Source organism: Coloeus monedula (assembly GCF_965178545.1).
Source record: "Coloeus monedula genome assembly, chromosome: 18".
NCBI lineage: Eukaryota > Metazoa > Chordata > Aves > Passeriformes > Corvidae > Coloeus > Coloeus monedula.
Window position 1 is genome coordinate 4,429,455 of NC_138798.1, and position 20,493 is coordinate 4,449,947.

The following is a 20,493-nucleotide window of genomic DNA, read 5'->3' on the forward strand; positions in this document are numbered from 1 at the left end:
GAGTGCAGCCCCCTCCCCTCCATGACCAAAATATCCAGCACTGCAAAAACCCCAAGGAATGCTGACAGGATGCAATCTGGGAGATTGCAGAGCTGCAGCTCCTGCAGGTTTTTGGGAATATCAGAGGAATTGGGGCAATATTGACCTGCATTTCTTTGCCACTCTGCCAAAAAGGAAAGAAAAACCCGGATGAGGAGGCTGGACTTTTGTGAGGAATGTTATTTTTCCCCGTTTCCATTTTACAGACCTATAAAAATGTGCATTTTGAGCGCTCCCTGGGTGATCTGTTTGCTGCCTGTCTCAGCGGGTGGCACGGGAACAGAAATCACTGGTACTCCTTGGGGGTGTTAATCCAAAGCTTACAGGGTCCAGCAGGAAAAACTCAGTGGGTTTTCCCCTTCTCTTCCCTATCCTCACCCCAAGTCCTGCCAGGATGAGGAGAATCAGGAACAAGAGGGGCTGGAACAGCAGTGCTGGTGCCTGGATGGATGTTGGGGTGGAGCACTGGGAACCCACTGGGACTCCACTGTTCCCTGTTCCCCCAAAACAGCCTGAAGGACCAGGGGCCTGTGGGGTGCAGGAGGTGATGGGGAACCAGCCCTGCCAGGTGGGATGCAGACAGATCCTAGAGAGAGATCCCACAGAGAGATCCCATACAGGGACAAAACGCTGGCATTAATAATTCCTTATCCAATCTGGAATAACGGAGCCTTTGCCAGATGTGATCCAAGAGGGAACAGGGCAGCTGACATGGGCTGGGGCCTCAGCCCTGCATGTAGATGTGGGGGAAATGATGCTCCTTCAGCTGCTTTTTTCGCCCCAAATTCCTCTTTTTTTTTCCCCTAGAGCCGTTTGGTCTTTGCAGGGACAAATACAAGCGGGAATCTCCCAAAGCCCATCCAAGAGGCTCAGATCCCACCTCAGCCACTCAAACCCCATCCCTCTGCTCCTGAGCTCTTTCCACAATTCCAAATTCACCACCAGGGATCAGGAATGCACACAGGGAAGCAACTGCTCAGTGAAAAACCCTGGGATCCTTCCCACTCCACGCACCGATTTGTCTGGAAAACAGAGGTTTTTATTAAATAAGCAAACAGCTACAAAGAGGGACTCAAATATTTGGGAGACTTGGAATTCCCAAGCTGCCATTACAGAGATGATTTAACCCCAGGGTAAGTACCAAGGCATTGCTTTTTATTTTTGGAAAGCCAATTGGAGTACTAACAGATGGGCTTGGGAAAAAACAGCCACTGGAATTAGCGAGGAGCATCCCACATCCAGCACGGACTTGGAGCAATGGGGCAATGGGATGGCATCCAGCCCTTGAGACTTCATCCCACTGTTCCCACATCCAGGGCAGGCACAGGGGAGCCCAGGCTGCTTCTGCTGCTCCAAACCCTGAGCCTGAAAAGCCCTGGTGGCTGCTGGCTCCGGGTACATCCCATTCCCACTGTTCCCTAAGCAGATCCTCTGCACATTCTGCGTGTCCCTCTCACCGCCCTGTCTGTCCATCTGTCTCGTCCTTCCCATCTGTCCCATCCCACTCCTAATAGGATCCCAGCAACCTTCCAGCAGTACCGGGGGAGATGAGAAAGAGGAGCCTCCTCCCACCACCAGAGAGGCCCTGCAGCCTCCTCAGGCACAGCATCTTCCACGGGTATGGATCCTGCATGGGTTTTGGGAAAAAATCTCAGTGCATCGGGGCTGGGAGTAGCCCTGGGCTTGCCCGTGGGATGTGGCACGGTGCAGGGATGCGGCAGCGCTCCCTAGGGAAGCGGCTGGATCCCGACCCCAGGAGACACGGAGAGAATCCAGGTGCCGAGTGTCCCATCACACTATGGATGATGCAGATCAAGGTGGAGCAGCGAGGCAGCACTGGGGCAGACAGGACGTCGGATAATCCGTCTGAAATCCTGAAATCCAGCTCCTGCAGCAGCATCCGCTCTGATCCGCGATGTTCCCATGGCTCAGTTACCGGGGCTTTACTTGGTACCTGTGGCTGGCACAATCTGCTGCCTGGAAATAGCTCCCTGCTTTTCCTCGAGCTGCCTCTCCACATTTTTTTTCCATATCCCGATTTCCAAGAAAATCTGTAAATGAATATTTCAGCCTTTGTGGGCACCTGGGAGCAGACTCTCAACCGTGAACGTGTCAAACCCTGCACAGAGCTGCCCTGAAATATCCCCAGGGCCACTGGGAGCTGCCCAAATCCAGCTCCAGGGATTCCTCGCTGTCCTGGGAGTGACACATCAATGAGGGTGACACTGGAGTCGTGGTGATGGAGCCCCAGTGGAGAAGGAGTTCCCAAATTAACCGGGCGTGAAATCGGATCGAGGTGGTGGCTCGGTCCCTCCTTCACTGCAGGGATTGGTGTGTGGAGATTCCCAGAGTCTCCCAAGATGGGAGAGAGAAAATCATCCCTTAGAACTGACTGGTCCCACCAGGGAGCAGCTGGCAATGGAGCCAGTCCCCGCTGGATGCCAGAGGGGACAGCAGGTCCTCCCAGGAGCTCATTCCCAGCTCATGGACCTGTTCCTGGTCCCAAACATCCAACTGCTCTGCAGGATGCACCGTGTGGAATGTGCCCACCAAAGGGGGGTTAAAAGCACATTTCAAATTGACCTTTCCCTCTTTTTTTCTCCCAGTTTTCCATGCTGGTGACTTTATGTGTGAGCTCAATCCCCATGCTGGCAGCTGGCCCTGGGTCTGGATCACTTGGAAGGCATTTGAGACTTCCCAGTTCTTTGAGGTGGGATATTCCAACTGCTTGTAAGGACACTTCCCAAAAAAGTCACAAACACCTTGCTCTGGTACCAAAATACCTCAGGACTTGACCATGAGGAGCCACACACAGACACGGGACAGAGGAATGCCACCGATTTGGCCATGGCAGGGAACACCCATGGCATGGGGAAACGCCTTCCCAGACATCCTCCACCCCACCATGGTGCCTCTGGAAACACCAGGAAAACCCTTCCTGAGTCAGGCGATGCAAAGATTGGACAGGAACGCCCCAAAATGTTGTCTTAGCTCAGTGCAAGGATTTTTGCAATCCCACAAAAGATCAAGGGTGGTTGTGTCTTGTCCAAACCTTGGGGGTCTCCATCCCCTGCCAGCCCCCAGGCAGCAACACCAGTGAAAAATGGTCTCTAGGACAGTGCTGGACAATGCTTGACCAACACCAGGGCCACCACAGTGGTGGCCACTGTCACAGTGGTGGCCATGGCCAACACCAGGACACTCCATCCCTCCTGCAGGCTGAGTTTAGACAACTGTTGTCTCCTTCTCAGTCATGGAGGAGATCTTGGAGAAGCTCCTGTGCACGATGCTGGAGTGTCCTGTCTCCTCGCTGAGGGCGTTCACCAGCCTGGAAAGGAGGGTCACCTTGAACTTCTTGAAGTCCTGGCCCATGAAGACGTAGAGGACGGGGTTCATGCAGCTGTTGGAGGCCGCCAGCGCCGTGGTGAGCGGGATGAAGATCTCAAACATGGACCAGGGCACCGTGTTGGGCACCGTCTCCAGCAGGTTCAACAGGTGGTAGGGGCTCCAGCAGAGGAAGAAGGTGACGATGATGGTGATGATGATCTTGAAAGGCTTCTTGGACTTGGCCAGGCGGTTCCGGCGCAGGTTGAAGACGATGGCGACATAGCAGAAGGTGATGATGGTGATGGGGAGGATGTACCCAGCCAGGAACCTGGTGATGTTCACCGTGCGGTGCCTCATCAGAGCCAGCCCTTCATAGGATTTATTCCTGGAGAGGGAAAAGTTGCTGAAACAAATCACGGAATTGCGGGTCTGCGCCGTGTCCCGGAAGACGAGCGAGGGGCAGCTCATGACGATGCCCACGGTCCAGATGATCACACAAACCCCGTAGGCCAGGTTGGTGGAGCGGTGGTTCTGGGACCACACCGGGAACACCACGGACACGTAGCGGTCGAAGCTGATGGTGGTGAGCAGCAGGACGCTGGTGTACATGTTGAGGATGAGGAGGAAGGAGTTCAGCTTGCACATGACCGTGCCGAAGATCCAGTGGTAGCTCATGGCCGTGTAGGCGATGTTGATGGGCAGGAAGATGTTGAAGAGGAAGTCTGCCACAGCCAGGTTGAGGAACCAGATGGCGTTGACCGACTTCTTCATCTTGAGGGTGATGATAGCGATGACGAGGCCGTTGCCCAGGATGCCCAGCACGCAGGACACGCTGTAGATGATGACGGACAGGATCCGGGTGATGTCCTTGGGGTCGTGGGACGGGTCAGCCCAGACGCCGCCGCTGTCCTCGTAGGTGTAGTCCGGGTAGTCGCTGTAGTTGTTGAGGCCATCCAAGTAATCGGACAGGTTGGGAAGCGCCATTATCCGTACGAACCCGATCCCTATGATCCCGGTGGCTGGGATCTGCAGCCGGTGATTCTTCCCTGCTGGCCAAACGCTTGGTGTTAATCACAGTGAGGAGAGCGGGAGGGACAATGGCCCCCCCAGCGCGTGTGGGAATTGGGGACAGGGAGCGAAGGGACAAAGCACACAGGTGTGGGGGATCCCGTGAGAACCCCACTGCTGGTCCCAAATAAGATGCTCCCGCAGCTCCTCCCTGATTTCCACCCCCATCCGTGAGACATCAGGACGTGATTCAGTCCTTCAGCTCCACCAGGATGTGGCTGCAGCCTCATCCTGCAAAAAATGTTGATTACCCGCCTACTTCCAGGGGAAAAACCGGGATAATGCTCATCAACACCTCATCAACAGCCCTCCAATCTGCAACATATTATGGCTCTTCTCTTTTTTTTTTTTTTGTCCTGAATTGGACTGAAAACCCAAAGGGAAGCTTTCCCACACACCCCACTGACACCAGGCACCCTCTCACCTCTCTCCTCTCCGTTGAGATGGGGGACAGGTGACAGTTCAGTGTCCCAGGGCACAACGGCAGCTCCCTCCACACCAGCCTAAGGCACGAGCTGTAATATTGAAGCCAGGATCAAAGAAAGGCCACTTGCCCCCGGATGCGGGGTTAAGGGAGGAAACCCATTCAGGGTGCGGCCACACTTAACCCTGTGCAGCCTCCCTCGGCGGGCTGTGCTGGCCTGGGGACCCTCCTCACCACCAGTCTGGGGAAGGTGGGGTCCTGCCATGATCCCAGCATCTTTTGGGATAACCCAGGGCAGAAATCCTGTGCTGTACTCTCTGAACAAGCACCCAACACCAGCAGCATCCGTAGGTGCACACAAAAACTGAACGATCAGCCACAGGTTACTATAAATAATTGAAGCTACAAATGAGGTGCAGTATCAGTTTTACACCCTGAACTCTCCCAGGGTTATTTTCCTGATTCATTTGGTGCCCTGGGTGTTTGAAAACAAGAATCGTGGTAACCAACAACATTTGCCACCACCAGATTCCAGCCTTCATTCAGTAGGTTCAACCTGTCCCCTGAGAATGTGGGTCAGGGGGGGTTAAAACCCAAATCCCCCAAAGCCTGAGCGAGCCCTGGCACGAGGAGCAAGAGCCCCAGCATGGAGCATCCCACCCAGACGTGTCCTCACAGGAGGGCCATGGCTCTGCCCACCCAGGGACCCTCCCTGTTCCTGAGGCATTTCACCCCAAAGGTCTCCGAGCGTCACCCTCCTGCCAGCCCTGCTTTGAAATTCCCATGGTGTTTTTGTTGGAAGCTATTGTTTCTCCCTGGGCTTTTCCTGCTGTTCCTTCCTGCCATTGCTGCTGCAGAGTCCCCGGCCAGGGGTGAAATCCCACCCTCTCACCTCCCCCTGGCCGAGCTCCGAGGGACGATAAGCGGCCAGAACAAATGAGGTTTGAGTGTAAAGCTTGGGAATGAGCTGGAGCTGGGAAGAGGCCTTGTCCCAGGAAAACCTCGATGGCCAAAGAGATGAATTAAAGTCAATGATCTGGTGGAAGGAACAGAATCAGCAGAACTGACTCTCACAGCGACGTTAATGACAATTAATGAATCGTTGCTTTATGGAACAGGGACTTTCCCCTTTCCAAAGGCAGAGCTCCAGAAGGGTCGAAGAGCCCAGAACCCCATGTCCATCCCACCCCACCCCATTGCCTCACATCCCATCCCACTTCATTGCATCCCATCCCACCACACCCCATTGCATCATATCCCATCCCATCCCATCCCATCATCCGGAGAGCCCCAAAGCTCCCTGGACCTGCTCTACAACCCCCATGTCCACCGTGGTGTCATCCATGGGGCAAGTGAGGCACCCCCAGGGCTGGACCTCCACCCCTCACCACCACGGGGTCACTCAGACCCCACATTCAGCCCCTGCTCTGGGGGGACAGGAGAAATTCCCACTCCTCTTCCCACTGTGCCCGCTTCCATGTTTTTAATGGAAAATCCTTCCCTTGTTATTATTTCCAATTGCTGGGCCTGGCGACTTTCAGCTCATTCCAAAGCTCTGTTTACTGGATTATTGATTTGAATTCTCTGTTAATTTTGCTCTGCCAGGTTGGGCAGGGATTGGCCTCTGTTCCCAGTTGGGATGAGGAAGGCAGAGAGCAACGGGAACACCAGGAATCTGCTTCCCCGTGGGATTTGGCAGAGGATGGGTTTGTTTCCAGGGCTTGTGAGGAGCAATCCCAAACTCCACAGGAGCATCAGGCAGCTGCCAATCCCACCATGAACATTCCAGATGGGCAGCAGGAGCTCAGATCTGCTGGAAAATCATCCAACAAACTCCCACCTGCCTCCCCAAAATCCTCCCAAAAATGGAGAGTTTCAGGGGCAGCTGCATGAAACCTCCTCATTTCTCACAGGAAAGAAAAACTCCAAAGTCTGGGAGGAAAAAAAAAAAGCACCACATAATACTGAGTGTGTTCACTGGTCCTCTCCGGCCTGAAAATTCCCGGCTCGAGCCAAAACCACTGCTCTCCCTTCAATCTATTCATCTTTGTCCTCCTACCTCAACAAAAACGAGCTCAGGATTTACCCAAAATAGCCTTTTCTCCGTCATTCCCGCAGCTGTGTTTGTCTTGGTACCCAGGGAAGGCCGGGTGGGATTCCCGACGGGCGGCCCGCGCACCGGCAGCATCCCGGCACATACCGGGGGAGGATGAGGTCAGGGATGTTGTTCTTGGGAAGGCAACAGGAAACCGAGAGAACAGCAAAAAAAATGTTCAAATCCAGCTTTTTCTGGGCGAAAAACTCTGTCCCGGCCGGGGCAGACGGGCGGGGGACGGATGTGAGCGGGGAAACGCGGCGGGACGCGCGTCCCAGGGACACGGGGAGGGCAGGGGATGCTCGGGCCGCTGGCAGCGGATTCCAGCGGGCAGGGCGATGCCAGAGCCCTGCTCCAGGAGTTTATAGGGATGGGCAGGCTGCCAGCACCGCCTCCCGCCCGCCCAGCGCCCGCAGGGCCCGGCTTTTACTGGAGGCACTGGGACAGGTTGAGGAGAACTGATAGAACCTAATCAAATCAAATCAAATCAAATTAAATCAAACCAGCAGAGCAGCTTTGGAGCACATCAGATCCTGCCTGCGCTGTCAAAGTGCATCACGCTTTGATCCACAACATGAAATGAATCCGGGCTCGGACCTGCCGGGGCTGGGTCTGACGCGCTGGGGAAACTGGGAGAGCCCTTGGGTTAGTGCTTGTCCCCCCTTCACGGGACACCCCGGACACGACAAACAAATCCCCTCGGAGCAGCCGGGTCCCTCCCCGGCAGCTGCTCTGCCTTCTCCTCCTTGGAGCACTTCCCTTCCCTCTTTCCATCCGCGGTTTCCAAGCTCCCAGCGCACCCCAAACCCCAACCCGCTTCCTCCGGGAGTGGGAGGCGCGGGCAGCTGCCCCCGCAGCTCCGGCACGGCTTCCCGGGAGAGGGGAATTGCCAGCAGATGTTTGGAGCTGGGAGCTTTGGGAAGGGCACTGGGTAAAACGGGATCTCCACGCCCCTCTGGACCTGCTAGCACCAGACCGCACTGAGCTCTGCCACAGTCCTGGATGTCCCTGGAGGGCAGGGATGTCTCTGGGGACACGTGGCAGGTGCTGGTCCCAGTTTTGTGGGGGTTCATAGCTCTGGCTGAGCTCGAGTCCCACCCTGCGGGCTGGATCCCGGGCATCCCATGGGATTCCATGGGCCAGATCTCATGCTGTAGGGAAGACAGATGCAAACCCCATCCCAAGCTGGCACCCGAGGCCACCCCACCCATCCCTCTGGCACCCACTGGGTATTTCCAGCCCAGGGTTACACAGGAGGGACATCCCTGCCGGGATCCGGCTCCCAGGAATTGCCCGTGCTCAGGAGAGCAAGGAAACAAATGGGAAAACAGCTCTGGGTACCCAGCTCCAATTCCCCCTTCCTTTAGCCAGCGGTTGCCATGGCAACAGCTGCCACAGGGATGATGCTCCTCAGCATCCCACTCCCCACTGGGATACCCAGAATGGTCCCTCATCCCTCGGTGTAAATCGACCACCAGCCCATCAAAAGGGGGTTTAGACCTCAAACCCCAAGCTCCAGCCTGCCCAAAAGCTGCTCCTGGCAGTGATTCCAACCCTGCCACCACCTCTGACCCCTCTGTCCCGCTCCAACAGGCTGGGAAAGGGGCAGGGATATGGGATGCCGTGGGAGCAGCAGGAGCAGGCTGAGAACGGGCTCCTGCCAGTGAGGATCCGGGCTGGAAGTTCTCCCAAACCTCCCCCAGCAGCTGGAGACCCCCAGGGCAAAGGGAGGGGGCTCAGCCACAGGGGAATGAGGCACGGAGCTCTGCTCCAAGAGCAGTGGGAAGCTTGATCCCTACCTGCATCCATTCAGACACATCCCAGTTGTTCATCACGGATCCGGGACCCCCGCGCCCGGCAGCCTCCGGCATTCCCAGCATCCCGGCTGAGGCTGCGCACCCCGCCCGTGTGAACGGCACAGGAAAAAGGGAATAGCTGGAAAAGGCAGCCTTAAAAAAAGCTGCTGTGCCCAGGGTGGGACAGAAAAACATGAGTCAGTGTTTATCTGGGCACAGCCGGCCGGGCTGCGCGGGACGGGTCGGGTTAGGATGGGATGGATCCCATGGATCCTCCTGGCCACAGAGTGGGGTCACCCCCATGGGCAACGCGCCCCAATCCAGCCAGAAAGTGGGGCTTAACCTCAAAATTCGGGTCGTGAAAGGCCCCTCCCAGGGTGAAACTCTAGCAGAGGAACCCGGCCTTCCCTGGCACGAAGTGTTGAAAGAGCCACCTCGTTCATAAAATCCTGGCCTTTTGCTCCATCTGTTCTGTTCTTGGGAAGGTTTGAGGATTGAAGGGGAAAACCTTGGGCGTTTGTACTTACACAGGCAAAGATTTTCTCTAAAAAAGGGCAGTTTGTGCTTCTGAGCTGCTTAAAACCACTCGACTTCCAAGATAATAAAAATTCTTTCATCTCCTCTGCTCTCTTCTTTTTCTAATAATCTGAGGTTTTCTCCTGGCACTTCTCAAGCAATAAAAAACCCAATAAAACTCCATTTTCTGGAGCATCCTCCCTGCTACATCCCAGCAGTCGGGTGAGGGTGTCCCTAACCATGGCTTGGGTTTCATCAGGGCACAAAGCCCTGGGGACATCACTCGGAATTTGGGGTGTACGAAGTGAAAGAAACCCAGAAAAAACAGAAATAGGGCTGCGGGAAGGACGTGACCCTGCAGGGGATGTGGCATGGCCGGGGAGAGCAGACTCAGCCCCCCACCCCCCCTCCCGAGCGAGGAAGTCACCCCGGATCCACGGGAGCATCCTCCCAGCTGTGCTCGGCGTCCCCAGCTGAATGCTGATCAGCACGGCAAAGAAAAGCCACCCTGTTCTCCCTGTCCCCAGGCAGGGGACACTGCCACACTGTCAGGACATCAGCCCCCCCAAAGTCACAGCCAGCTCCTCTCCCTTCCGTGCTGTTTCCTCACCCCGCAGGCTGCAAAGCCCAGCTCTGAAAGGGGTGGGGCTTTTAGGGGAAATTAGAGGGTTTGGGGTGAAGGACAGCAGGGATCCCAGTGGTCCCAAAACCACTTTTATAACAACAGGGGAGGAAAAAACCTCAAGTGGTTGCAAACCTCCAGCAAACCCCTCCTCCCAAATCCCTATAAAAAATATAAATTAATAAATATACATAAATCCAGAGGGGTTTACCTGAGCTGGATAAATCCCCACGGAATTTTCAGCATTTAGAGGCTGGATCAGACATCCCTGCTTGTCCTACAGCCCCGTTAGGGCTGGCATGGGAATGGCCCTGGGCTTGTGGCTTTGGCATCCAGCTGGAGCTGACACGGATACTGCCGGCGTTTCTCATCCCGAGCAGACGCGCATGGGATGGGAGGATGAGGAAAATAAAAGCAGCCCGTGGAAGAAACCAGCTGCTGGAGTCAGCAGAGCTCAGGGGGAAGGGGGAGAATGTGGAACTTGCGGAGAGTTCAGCTGAACACAGAAGGGGATGTGGCAGGAGTGACGTGCCCCGTCCACCACAGCTCCTGTGCTGCCCACAGTGGCTTGGGAATCTCCTGGGAGTCCTTGGGAAGGGTTTGGGGATCCCTCGCTGTGAGCACAGCCAAAGGGTCCTCTCGGGCTCTTCCACCCTGGCTGCCCCTCATCCCTGTTCTCCAGGACCCCCCAAATCCATGCTCTGCTCCTGGGATGCTCCTGGCCTTGCACACGCAGGAGAGGGGAAACCCAAAGCCATTCCTGGGGTGCAGGAAGGTGCCAGGTCCTGCCCATTCCCAGCTGTTCATCCAGCAGCACATTCCCAGTGAGGAAATCGGCCTGTCCTGGTTTGCACTGGGACTCGAAAGAGGAGATCACCAGCCAAGGGCCATCCTGACCTCCACCGTGTACCTGCCAGGACCTGGAAATTGCCTATGGCATCCATGGTGCAGCTGGTGATCCGGCACGAGCTGAGCCTGGATGGACACAAATCCCTGCCCTGAGCCTGGATGGACACAAAAATCCCTGCCCTGAGCCGGGACAGCCCATCCAGAGGGAGGTGGACAATACCTGGGGTAAAAGCTTCACCATGCTGTGACAGAGCTTCACCTGCCAGCAGAGCCCCCACCTGCTCTCCGTCACCAAGATCCATGAGTTTTCCAGCTCTCGGCTTCAAGGGACAAATCCCAGTTTCCTCAGAGCTGGAAAACCACCACCCAGCTGTGATCAGGGGACAGGGGGTGATGCTGGCAGGGAGCTCACTGGGGACACATGGGGACATCAGGTGGGGACATTGACCCCGTCCCATGTGGACGAGCTCCCGTGAGAGCCGAAAAAGAGGAATCAGAGCCACTGCCAGCTTTGCACAATTCTGTGTCGCAACATCCCTGAGCTGAACCGGGGCTGGAAAAGTGCTGATGTGGGGCGCTCCAGGGAAAGGAGAAGCCCCAAAAAGCCCCGATGTGTGAAGCAGGCAGGGATGTGCCAATCCTGCTGTGGAGCCAGGCTGGGTGGCTCGTGACCGGCTCCCTGACGTCCCACTCTTCCCACAGGCTCGCAGCACTCCTGGAGTTCCAGGATATCCACGCTCGTGGCACCTGTGGCAGGTCCCCAGCAAGGTGCAGAGGAGCAGTGCCCCAGGACAGCGGGAAATGCAGCCCAGAATTATAAAATCCATGAGAAACACGGCTGGAGAGTGGCACGGGCTGGGTCTGTCCCGTCGCTCTGCCAGCAGGTCCTGTCCCATCTGCTCCCGCAGTAACACCGCCAGCGCTCCCAGTGACACTCCCCAGTGCTCCCAGTATCCCCCACCAAGCCTTGCAGTGACCTTTCCCAGTACCTTGCGTGGTGCCAACGCTTTCCCGCTGCTCCGTGTTGGGCAGGACGAGCTCGGGGTGCCCGGGATGCCAGCGGGATCCCATTCCCAGGCGGATCCCGGCGCGCCGGGACCAGGCACAGGCACGGTGCCGCTCGCCGCCGGTTTTAAGGGAGCGGGGAGGGAGTTTCATCCATCACCAAAGGTTTTCTTGGCAGCGCGATGCTCGGCGAGCAACAGCTGGGAGAGGGTGTGACTCCGGGAGCTGGGAACGCTGGCCTGGATCACAAGCCAGAGTGAGGAAGCAGCGAGCTGCCTCCCAAGGGGCCTCCTTTCCTGTGCCGTCCCCTCGGCCCGAAGCACCCCGCCCCACGGAGGGATAACGGAGCCCAGAGCGCTCCGCAGGGATGCTGCTCCAACCGGGAGCCCAAGAGGAGAGGCAGGTGGCTGCCAGCCCCCCTCCCCCGGCTGTGCTGTCCCCACCCTGGGTCAACCGATGTCCTGTGCTCCCCCCACCGCCCCCAACTCCTTCCAAGACGTTGAGTCACTTCCCTTCGGCAAAATCTGGCTCCCAAACGCCGCTCCTGCTGCTCAGGGGCTGCTTCTCCCGATGGATTTCATTAGCACCAGGATGCTGCAGCTGCTTCCAGGCAGCCCCCCCAGCCCGCAGAGGCTCTGTGGTGGCAGCTCTGTCACCCCCGGCCCCTTTAACACCTGCGAGAAAAGTTCTTTGGGGGGCACAGAGGAGCTGGGAGAGGCTCCGGGGTCCCCCGGGAAGGAGGGACGGGAAAGGCTGGATGAAGGGATGGGGACAAACAAGAGGTTTTTTGGGGCAGCCCCCCCAGTTTGGAAGCACTGAGCAGCACAGCCCCCACCCACACAGAGCAGGAGGTTTGGATAACCCCCAGCTTGATGTGGCACCGGGAAAATTCCTTCCCTCCCCACGCAGCTCCCAAGCCTCAGCCATCCCAGTCTCAGCATTCATCCCAGCAGGGTAAGAGCCAGTGCAGGGGTTGGGAGTGAAGGCAGTACAAGGAAACACGAGGAAATCTGGCAGTGATGCCCCCTGACCCTCCTCCAGCCTGGAAACAGAGCAGGATTTGCCCCATTGGGACACCCCAGCATCAGCTCAAGCGACACTACCCTGGGTTTGCCACCAGCCATGCCAACCCTGTCGCCAGCAGAGAGGAAGCTCATCTATTACAGGAGATTAATTGAAATTAATTAATCCCCCTCAGCTGTAAAGACAGGCCCAAAAGCATCCTGAATCCAGGCAGCAAGGGAGAAAACCAACCACAAACCGATGGGATTTCCTTTGGTGTGCCTGGAGTTAAACAGTGCCACCAAGAGATGCTCAGCCCAGGCAGTTCTGGGTGGCACCAACCATGTGCTGGCACCTGGGGGCTTCCCAAAACCACTCCAGGGCCTGGTGGGGCTGGGAATGCTCAGCCAAGGGCTGACCTCGGGACATCGTGCCGGAACAACGACCGGAATCCCGGCAGCTCCGAGGGGTCCGGAGCCGAGACCCGGCACAATCCCAGTGTTCCCAGGAAGGCCGAGCTCTGCAGCCCCACAGAAGCAACCCATCCCTCAGCACTGCCTCCTTTCCCAGGCACCTGCCACTGCCCCGTGTCCAGGCAGGATGCAGGATCCTGCTCTCACACTGATCCCCGTGTTTAGCAAGATGAAGGGAAAACACGCTGACTTTGGGATACGATTTCCCATTCCGAGCGTTTGTGGGTTGGGGTTTCCCTCCCTCAGCAAAGCCCTGCCGGCAGCAGCGCCTGCGGAAGGACAAATCCCTATTCCCGGGGCTGGAGACGGAGCGGGATCGCTGCAGGAGCAGCCGTCGGGAACAGCAATCCCAGCCTTTGGCAGCTGCCATGTCCTTGGCAAGCGCCGAGTGCCACCCACACCGAGCAAAACAATTAAAGCTCTAAATTGATTTGGGCTGATTAAACGCCCTGGAGCAGCTCCCTGTCGAGCCGGGATGCGCGGCCGGAGCCCGGCAGGTCCGACCCCTCCGGCTCTCGCCCTCCTTCCCTCCCACACAGGCGCTGGGAACCCGCCTGACTCATCCCGAAACAGATGTCACAGTTAATGGGGAAGAAATTGGGGGAAGGTTTCCCTCTCCGGGGGAGCTTTCTCCGACATCCAGCAGCACTTTCCCTCGCCCCCGGCAGAGCCGTGGGGACAAATGGGAATGGCTGGGAAAGGAGCTACGAGGACGCGACAGGAGGCTTCCAAATGCATATCCCAGCTCCAAATCCCGGGGCTCAGGGCTGGGTTTATGCCCATGGATAACTCTGCCCTGCCTTTCCCACAGGGAGCTCATCCCTGGCTCCACACCCGCTGCGGTGCCGAGCTCCGGATCCCGCCACTGCTTCCCGATCCAAGTGGAAATGCAAACTCCCTGCACAAATAGCGAAGCCACAGACAGGATGTTCGAGAGACGGCTCCCGTTCCCTTTTTTCGCTGATTTGATACAACCACGGAGAAAAAAAAACCCAGTCCCAACCTTGTGCAACTCGAATTATAAATAGCCCCGGGAAGGCGGCGGGGCTGGGACGGGGCGACCAAACCCCGCTGTGCTCCCAAGGCTGGCACCGTATCCCGCTGCATCCCACCCCTGGGATGGGCAGGTCAGGGCATCTCCGTATGGTTCAGCCCCCAAACACCCTCCCAGCGCCTTCCCCACCTCTGTTTGGCTCCAATCTTGCATCATTTCCCCCATTTTTCCATGTGCTTCCCACAGAGCTATGCCGGGGACTGAATCCAAGCGATGCACGCCCACGGGCCAAGGGACAATTCCCAGTTCTCGGCTCCCAAACCCCACCCTTGGCAGAGCAGGATTGATGGGAACATTCCCAGGGCACAGCTGGGCCCTGCTCCATGGATTCCCCCACCCATGGCATCACCCACCCGCTCCCATCCCCACCCTGCAGTGACAGCTCCCCCCGGCAGTGATGGCAGGGCCACATCGGGAGATTTATCGGTGATTTCCGATTCCTGCCGGAGCTGCGAAGGGCCACTGACAGCTCCTGGAGCAGGGATGAGGAATTGCCAGGCATGGACACTTTGTCCTTGCCTTGGAGCTCCTCAGCAGGTGACAGACAGGGATGTCACCTGCCCAGGGATTTATGAGCAGAGGTGGCCTCAAATCGTGGAATGGTTGGGGTTGGAAAAGAACTTAAATTCATCCCATTCCTTTACCTGCCATGGATAGGGACACCTTCCATAGACCAGGTTGCTCCAAGGGCCAAGTCCAACCTGACCTTGGAATAAGAAATTCCATTAATAAAACCCCTACAGGGCTCCAGGTTTGGATGCGGAGCATCCCACTGGAAAATGGGAGCTGCTGACAGGTTTCAGTTCCTTGCTCATCTTTCAGCCTGAACTCCTTCAGCATCATCCTAAATTCTCTGGATGTGCTTTTCCTGCTGCTGGTGTGCTGAGTGAAGACACCAAACACGGATAGAGGGGAGGATTCCTGAAGTCTCCCAGCAAAAATCAGTGGCATCTGGCTGATAAAGCCCCTCAGGAAACTCCCAATTCTTTAAGGAACCAGCTGGATTTGTCTTAATAACAAGGACTTAATAACAATACATTCCTTCAAATTCCCAAACATCCATAAGGAAACCTGCTTTATTCATGATTTTTTAATAAATAAAGCCAGTTTTCCTTGCAATCAATATCTGGGAACTCACCATTCCATGGAGCAGAGCTTTGCAGGGACAAGTGTTGTGGAAGGTGACTTTGCCAATGGCCCCATCCTGCTTCCCATCACTGGGATGAGCACAGGGATTGCCCAGCTCTGGGCTGGGAAGCGGCTCCTTTCCGGGAAGGCTCAGCGTTCCCGCCAGCTCCAAGCAATCCATGCCTTTTTCGGGGTTTTTTGGCCATGGGGTGGCTTTGGTGCAGATTCTCTGGGCTCCAGTTTCCCTGGAATTTATAAAAATAACAGCAAAATATGATTTATTCCTGAGCCTTTGCCAGGCTGGGACTATTTCTGGAACGAGGGAGTTGCTCGGCGGTGCCAGGGGGATGTGGGGTTACCTGTGTCCTCATTGGGGTCCCCCACAGCATCTTCCTGGGATGGATCTGGATCATTGATCCCAATATCCAGAGCTCAGCCCTGGGCTGGATCCAATCCTTTCCCATTCCCAAAATACAGCTGTTATCTAAGAATTATTGAAATAGATCCAGAAATGCAGGGATCTGTCCAGGGGGTGCTGTTGATGGAAGCCAGATCCAGAATTTGTCTTGGAAAGCAAAAACAGCCGAGCCCAAAGGGAGGGAAAGCTGTGCCATGGAGAAACGGGAACATTCCGTGTCACAATACACAGGATTAATGCTCTGGCTCAGATGGAAAATTTAACCTAAGGATTCAATTAAGGTTCCTCACAGCCTGATTTAACCTGGCTGGAATTGGGGGATCCATAAAACTGCACAGCAGGGAGAGGCAGGAGCATCCCTGTCCATGAGGGATTTGGGGAAAGCCGGGAATGGGACAGGATGGCCACAAGCAGCTGGATCCCAGCACTCCCAGAGCACCAGCACGAGAAAATCATGGATTTTTAACTCATGGATTAAAGAAGAATCTCAGTTTTGTTCCCAGGAGCGCAGCTCACCTGCAGGTGGGATCTTGGGATGTGCCAGGGCTGGATCAGGATCCACTCCAGGGCCAGGGCTGGCACACAACACATTCCTCAATGACCAACCGGAGATCACTGGAGTTTATCCAGGAGTGATGGATGCACCAGCTCCCAGCCACACTGGTGACACTATGGGGACATTCCAGCTCCCAGCTCCAGCTGGAAGGAGCCCAGCATTCCTCCCATCCAGCCCCACGAGTGGCTCTCTCCATGTAAGAGCCCAACATCAAGAGAACACACCCAGCTCTGAGTTTACAGAAGCAAAACCCTCTGTTCATTTCCCCTCTGGGAGGGGTTCTTACCCTTTGGAAGATCTCAATCCTGCCTGGACACATCAAACTTCCATAAATTCCAAAGGGGATTCATGGCTCCCACCTGGGACTGGCACAGTCCCTCACTCCTGCCACTTCTGTCGCTGTTTAAAGCTGTGCCACGATTAATGTTCACCCACCGTGGCATCCACCAGGTGGGAAATCTGCGGGTTTATGGTCGGAGATTCATTTATGATAAATTAATTCCATGGCAGAGAGGGGAAACCCCTGGCATGGGTGAGGATGGAGCCTCTGGCAGGGATTGGCAGCTCCAGCACTTCCCATTTTCCTCCAGTCCTTGCTTCATGTAACTCTAATGAATTCCTGTTTTTTATTCCCTAAACGGTGCAGAGGGAATCCCTGTTATCCATGGCCTGGAGTGGATGGAGAAAATCCCCAGCACTGTTCCTGGCTGATGGAAAATGGAGCTCACATGGAGCTGCTCCAAGGAGGATTCAGTCATTGGAAAAGCCTTATAAATCAATAGGGATAAATTGAAAATTCCAGCAGGACTCCACATAATTCATCCACTCTCCTATAAGACTTTTTGGGGAAAAAACAGGTTGGGAAAAGGGAATTTGGGGTACCTTAGCTGGATGCAGCTTCCCTGGCACATCTGGCTGGGGAGAAGATGTCCGAGGAATTAATTCTGTGTGGAGATCATTGGAATGTCAGAAGACCTCTGATTTATCCCTGGCCTTCAAGTGCAGGAATTAATTCTGGCCACGGAATTCTGGCTGCTTCCAACGCCAGCAGAAGCTGCCTTCAAGGAGCAATGATGGGGCCGTAATTCCCAAGGGAAAGCTGAAGCATTTCCCTGGATATCCCACCTGGAATGTGGATGCACCAGGGCATCCATCACTCCCAGCCTGGCATCTTCCCAACCTGGCAAATCCCCGGCACCGCCGGTGAGGAGCTCCTGCAAAACAATTTCCCTGTGGAAAACAGGGAGCTAATGGGATTGAGGGGAAGAGGAGTGAGAGGTTGGATATAAGCAGACCCAATTAGTGGATGGGACAATTAAGAGAGAGGTGGTGGCATACTGGAGATCCCAAATCCCTGGCTCCCACGGCATCCCGGGAGCGGACGCTCCTTGCTCGGAGGATCCCACGTGCTCCTCTCCCATCGTTGCTCCTGGAAAATTCCACCGTGAAAGATTTAAACGAGTCATTTATCAATTAAATGTGCCGCTCTGGCAAATTAAAAGCTGTCCTCTTGTTTAATTAATAGGGCAGCTTTAAATCTGACAAATTAGGGAGCCTCTTGATGAGCTAATTTGTTAATTAATGGAAGCCTGGAGGCTCTTCCCTCATTAGATGTTGGCACATCCTTGAATCCAAAGCGCAGCTCCTCCTTCAGGACCCCCGGGCTCTGACTGGGAGCAGCCCTGGCAGGGAGTTTGCCATGGGAGAGCTCCTGGCATGGGCCTGGCTTCCCAGGATTCATGGCAGCAGCACATTCCCCCTCCCTTTCCCTTTCCTTCGGGAACATTTACGTCCCTTGTCGAGGAAAAGCACGAGATCCTGCGGCCAAGCCGCTGCCAAACGGAGCCCAAAGCTGCTCCAGGATGGAAAGAGGGAAAGAAATTGATAAAAAATGGGAAGAAAAACTTCTGGCCCTGTCCAAGGATCTGTGTGGGGTGGGAATCAGTGCTGTGGGTGGAGGATCTGGAGCTCATCCCGGCAGATCCAATGGTGTCCCTGGACACTCAGCAGTGCCACCAACACCCGGATCGCTTCTGCAGGGAAAGTGAATCCCCCAGCTATATCCAGGCTCATGGATCAGCCCTTTCCCCCATCCCAGATGGCCACAGCCACCCCCAGCAGCCCTGTGCCAGTGCTTCCAGTACAAACCAGTACCAGGATGGTGCTGAGGCCAGGTGGGCTCCAGGAGCTGCTCCAAACGATGCCACAGAAAGAGGGAGCGCAGCAACCCCAGGACAGGGATCCCAAAAGGAGTGTTGGAGTCATCCCCAGCGAGAGCAGGACCAGTAACACCACGAAGAGCAGCGAGCTGGGATAAAAATCCCGCTGCAAATCCCGCTCCACGTTAAAAACCAGGAACGTGGATTCCTGAGCTCGCACTAAGGACCATTCCCCTCCAAACCAGACTATCCCAGATCCCATGGAGCAGCTCCCTCGGTTATTTTTAGCCAGCAGGTCCTGCTGCACTCATCAGTTATCAAATAAATACGGGAAACCAGGAGAGGCACCCTGAGACTCCCTTATCTCTGTTTTCCATGGAGTGGCAGTTCCTGGGATGTGTTTACTCTCAGCCTTTAAAAAGCAACCCCAGGCTCACTTTCTACCACAGGAGTCTGCCAAGTTTCCAGCTTTCCCTGGATCTTATCCCACCCAGGCAGGTCCTGGAGAGAGGGCACGGCTCAGACCCCAAAGCTGCAACAAAGGATCACGGTGAAAGGCAAATTCCTGATGGATTTTCCACAAACGCCTGGCCCAAAAAAATCACGTCACTGTTGAAGCTGCCCCTACTTGGGTGCCTTTTCCAGGAGGACACCGATGGTTTGAGCTCTGGCTCTGGCTCCTGATCCATTCTCCAGGAATGCCAGGAACAGGGAACTCAGCTGATGCTAGTTCCTGCTGGAATGTGACCCTCAAACACTTTCCCAAGGCTGCTGCATCTCCTATTCCTGCCCTGTGCATCCACAGCCTCCCTGCTGACTCCGGGGCGCATTCCCACCCTCTGCTGTGATTCCCAACATATTTCATGCTCCAGTCCCTCAGAGAAACCTCAACTTCGACAGCTCCAAGGGTCTCTCTCTCCTCCCCACAAGAAGTGGCACTTCCAGAGCTGTGTTTTTATCCCATTTCAGCAGCAGGTTGTGCTGGAAGTGGGACAGAGGGAAGAAGATGCTTTTTCCCCATGGTTTTCCCGATGCATTTCTCCTTCCACAGCTTAACATACCTAAAAAGAGGGGAAAAAAACCCCAAAAAAACCCTGGAATAATATTTACAAGGTAATTAGACAGAGGATTGATTTGAACATCACTGGAACACCAGAAAAATGCCAGCTGAGCTGGGAATGCTTGGGCTGGTTTTCCATGGAAATTAAAATTGTTACAGGCTGCTGAAGGCAGGGAGCTGGAGCCATTCTTTGGGAGGTCTGAGCACAGCCCTGAGCCTCTTCCCACCCCAGCAGCCTCCTGGAATCACTTGGTTTATCTCCAATTCGTAAAATGCCTGCCAGAGGTGAAGGAAAGGGAATCTTCCTTCCCCACAGCAGAGCAGGATTTGAATTCCTATGCCATGGGATTCAGGAGAAATCCAAGATATGCTGGAAAGAAACACCAATTCCTTTTGATTCCTCTTTGTACAAACCCCAGCCAGAATTCCAGTTCCTGTATCCCAACAGATTGCACACCAAGGAAAGACAACATGGAATTGCTTCTCCTTCCATTCCTCACTTCCCAGCATTGCTCCTTCCTGCCTTGCCAGACCTCAGCCCTGCATTTCCAAGGCTCCCAGGAGTGGGATGGAGGCACCTCTGGAGCCCCTGCAGGTCTCTCCTGATTTTTCCATGCTAGTGGATCATTATCCCAGTTATCCAGTAGGCAGCAGCTCGTGTTTGGAGCACTGCTCCCCTGCCACTCGGGAATTATGGATCTACCCAGCAAAGGCACAGGGAAATCATTGTTTGTTTGCTGCTCAGGCCTCTGAAATTCCAGGAGAAAATGAGATTTCTCTTGCTTGCTTTAGATCCTGGGGTTTTCCCCCCACTTGCTGGGCTTATTTCCAAATTCCCACTGCTCCTGTTCAGCTGCCAAGCGCAAGCAGGGAGCTGCCACTGGCATTCCTTTTGGGAAGGG

The 20,493-nt window shown here is 55.4% G+C and overlaps 1 protein-coding gene across 1 annotated transcript; it reads right to left on the reverse strand.

Moving 5' to 3' along the window:
• Nucleotides 1-1,172: 1,172 nt before the first annotated feature.
• On the reverse strand, nt 1,173-11,788 carry CMKLR1 (chemerin chemokine-like receptor 1). The gene is made up of 3 exons (XM_082293227.1): nt 11,726-11,788; nt 4,859-4,949; nt 1,173-4,412 (listed from the first exon to the last, which is right to left on the reverse strand). Exon 3 carries the CDS (start codon nt 4,348-4,350, stop codon nt 3,265-3,267), a length of 1,086 nt encoding a protein of 361 aa, XP_082149353.1. The 5' UTR covers nt 4,351-4,412; nt 4,859-4,949; nt 11,726-11,788; the 3' UTR covers nt 1,173-3,264.
• Between the last annotated feature and the right edge of the window lie 8,705 nt (nt 11,789-20,493).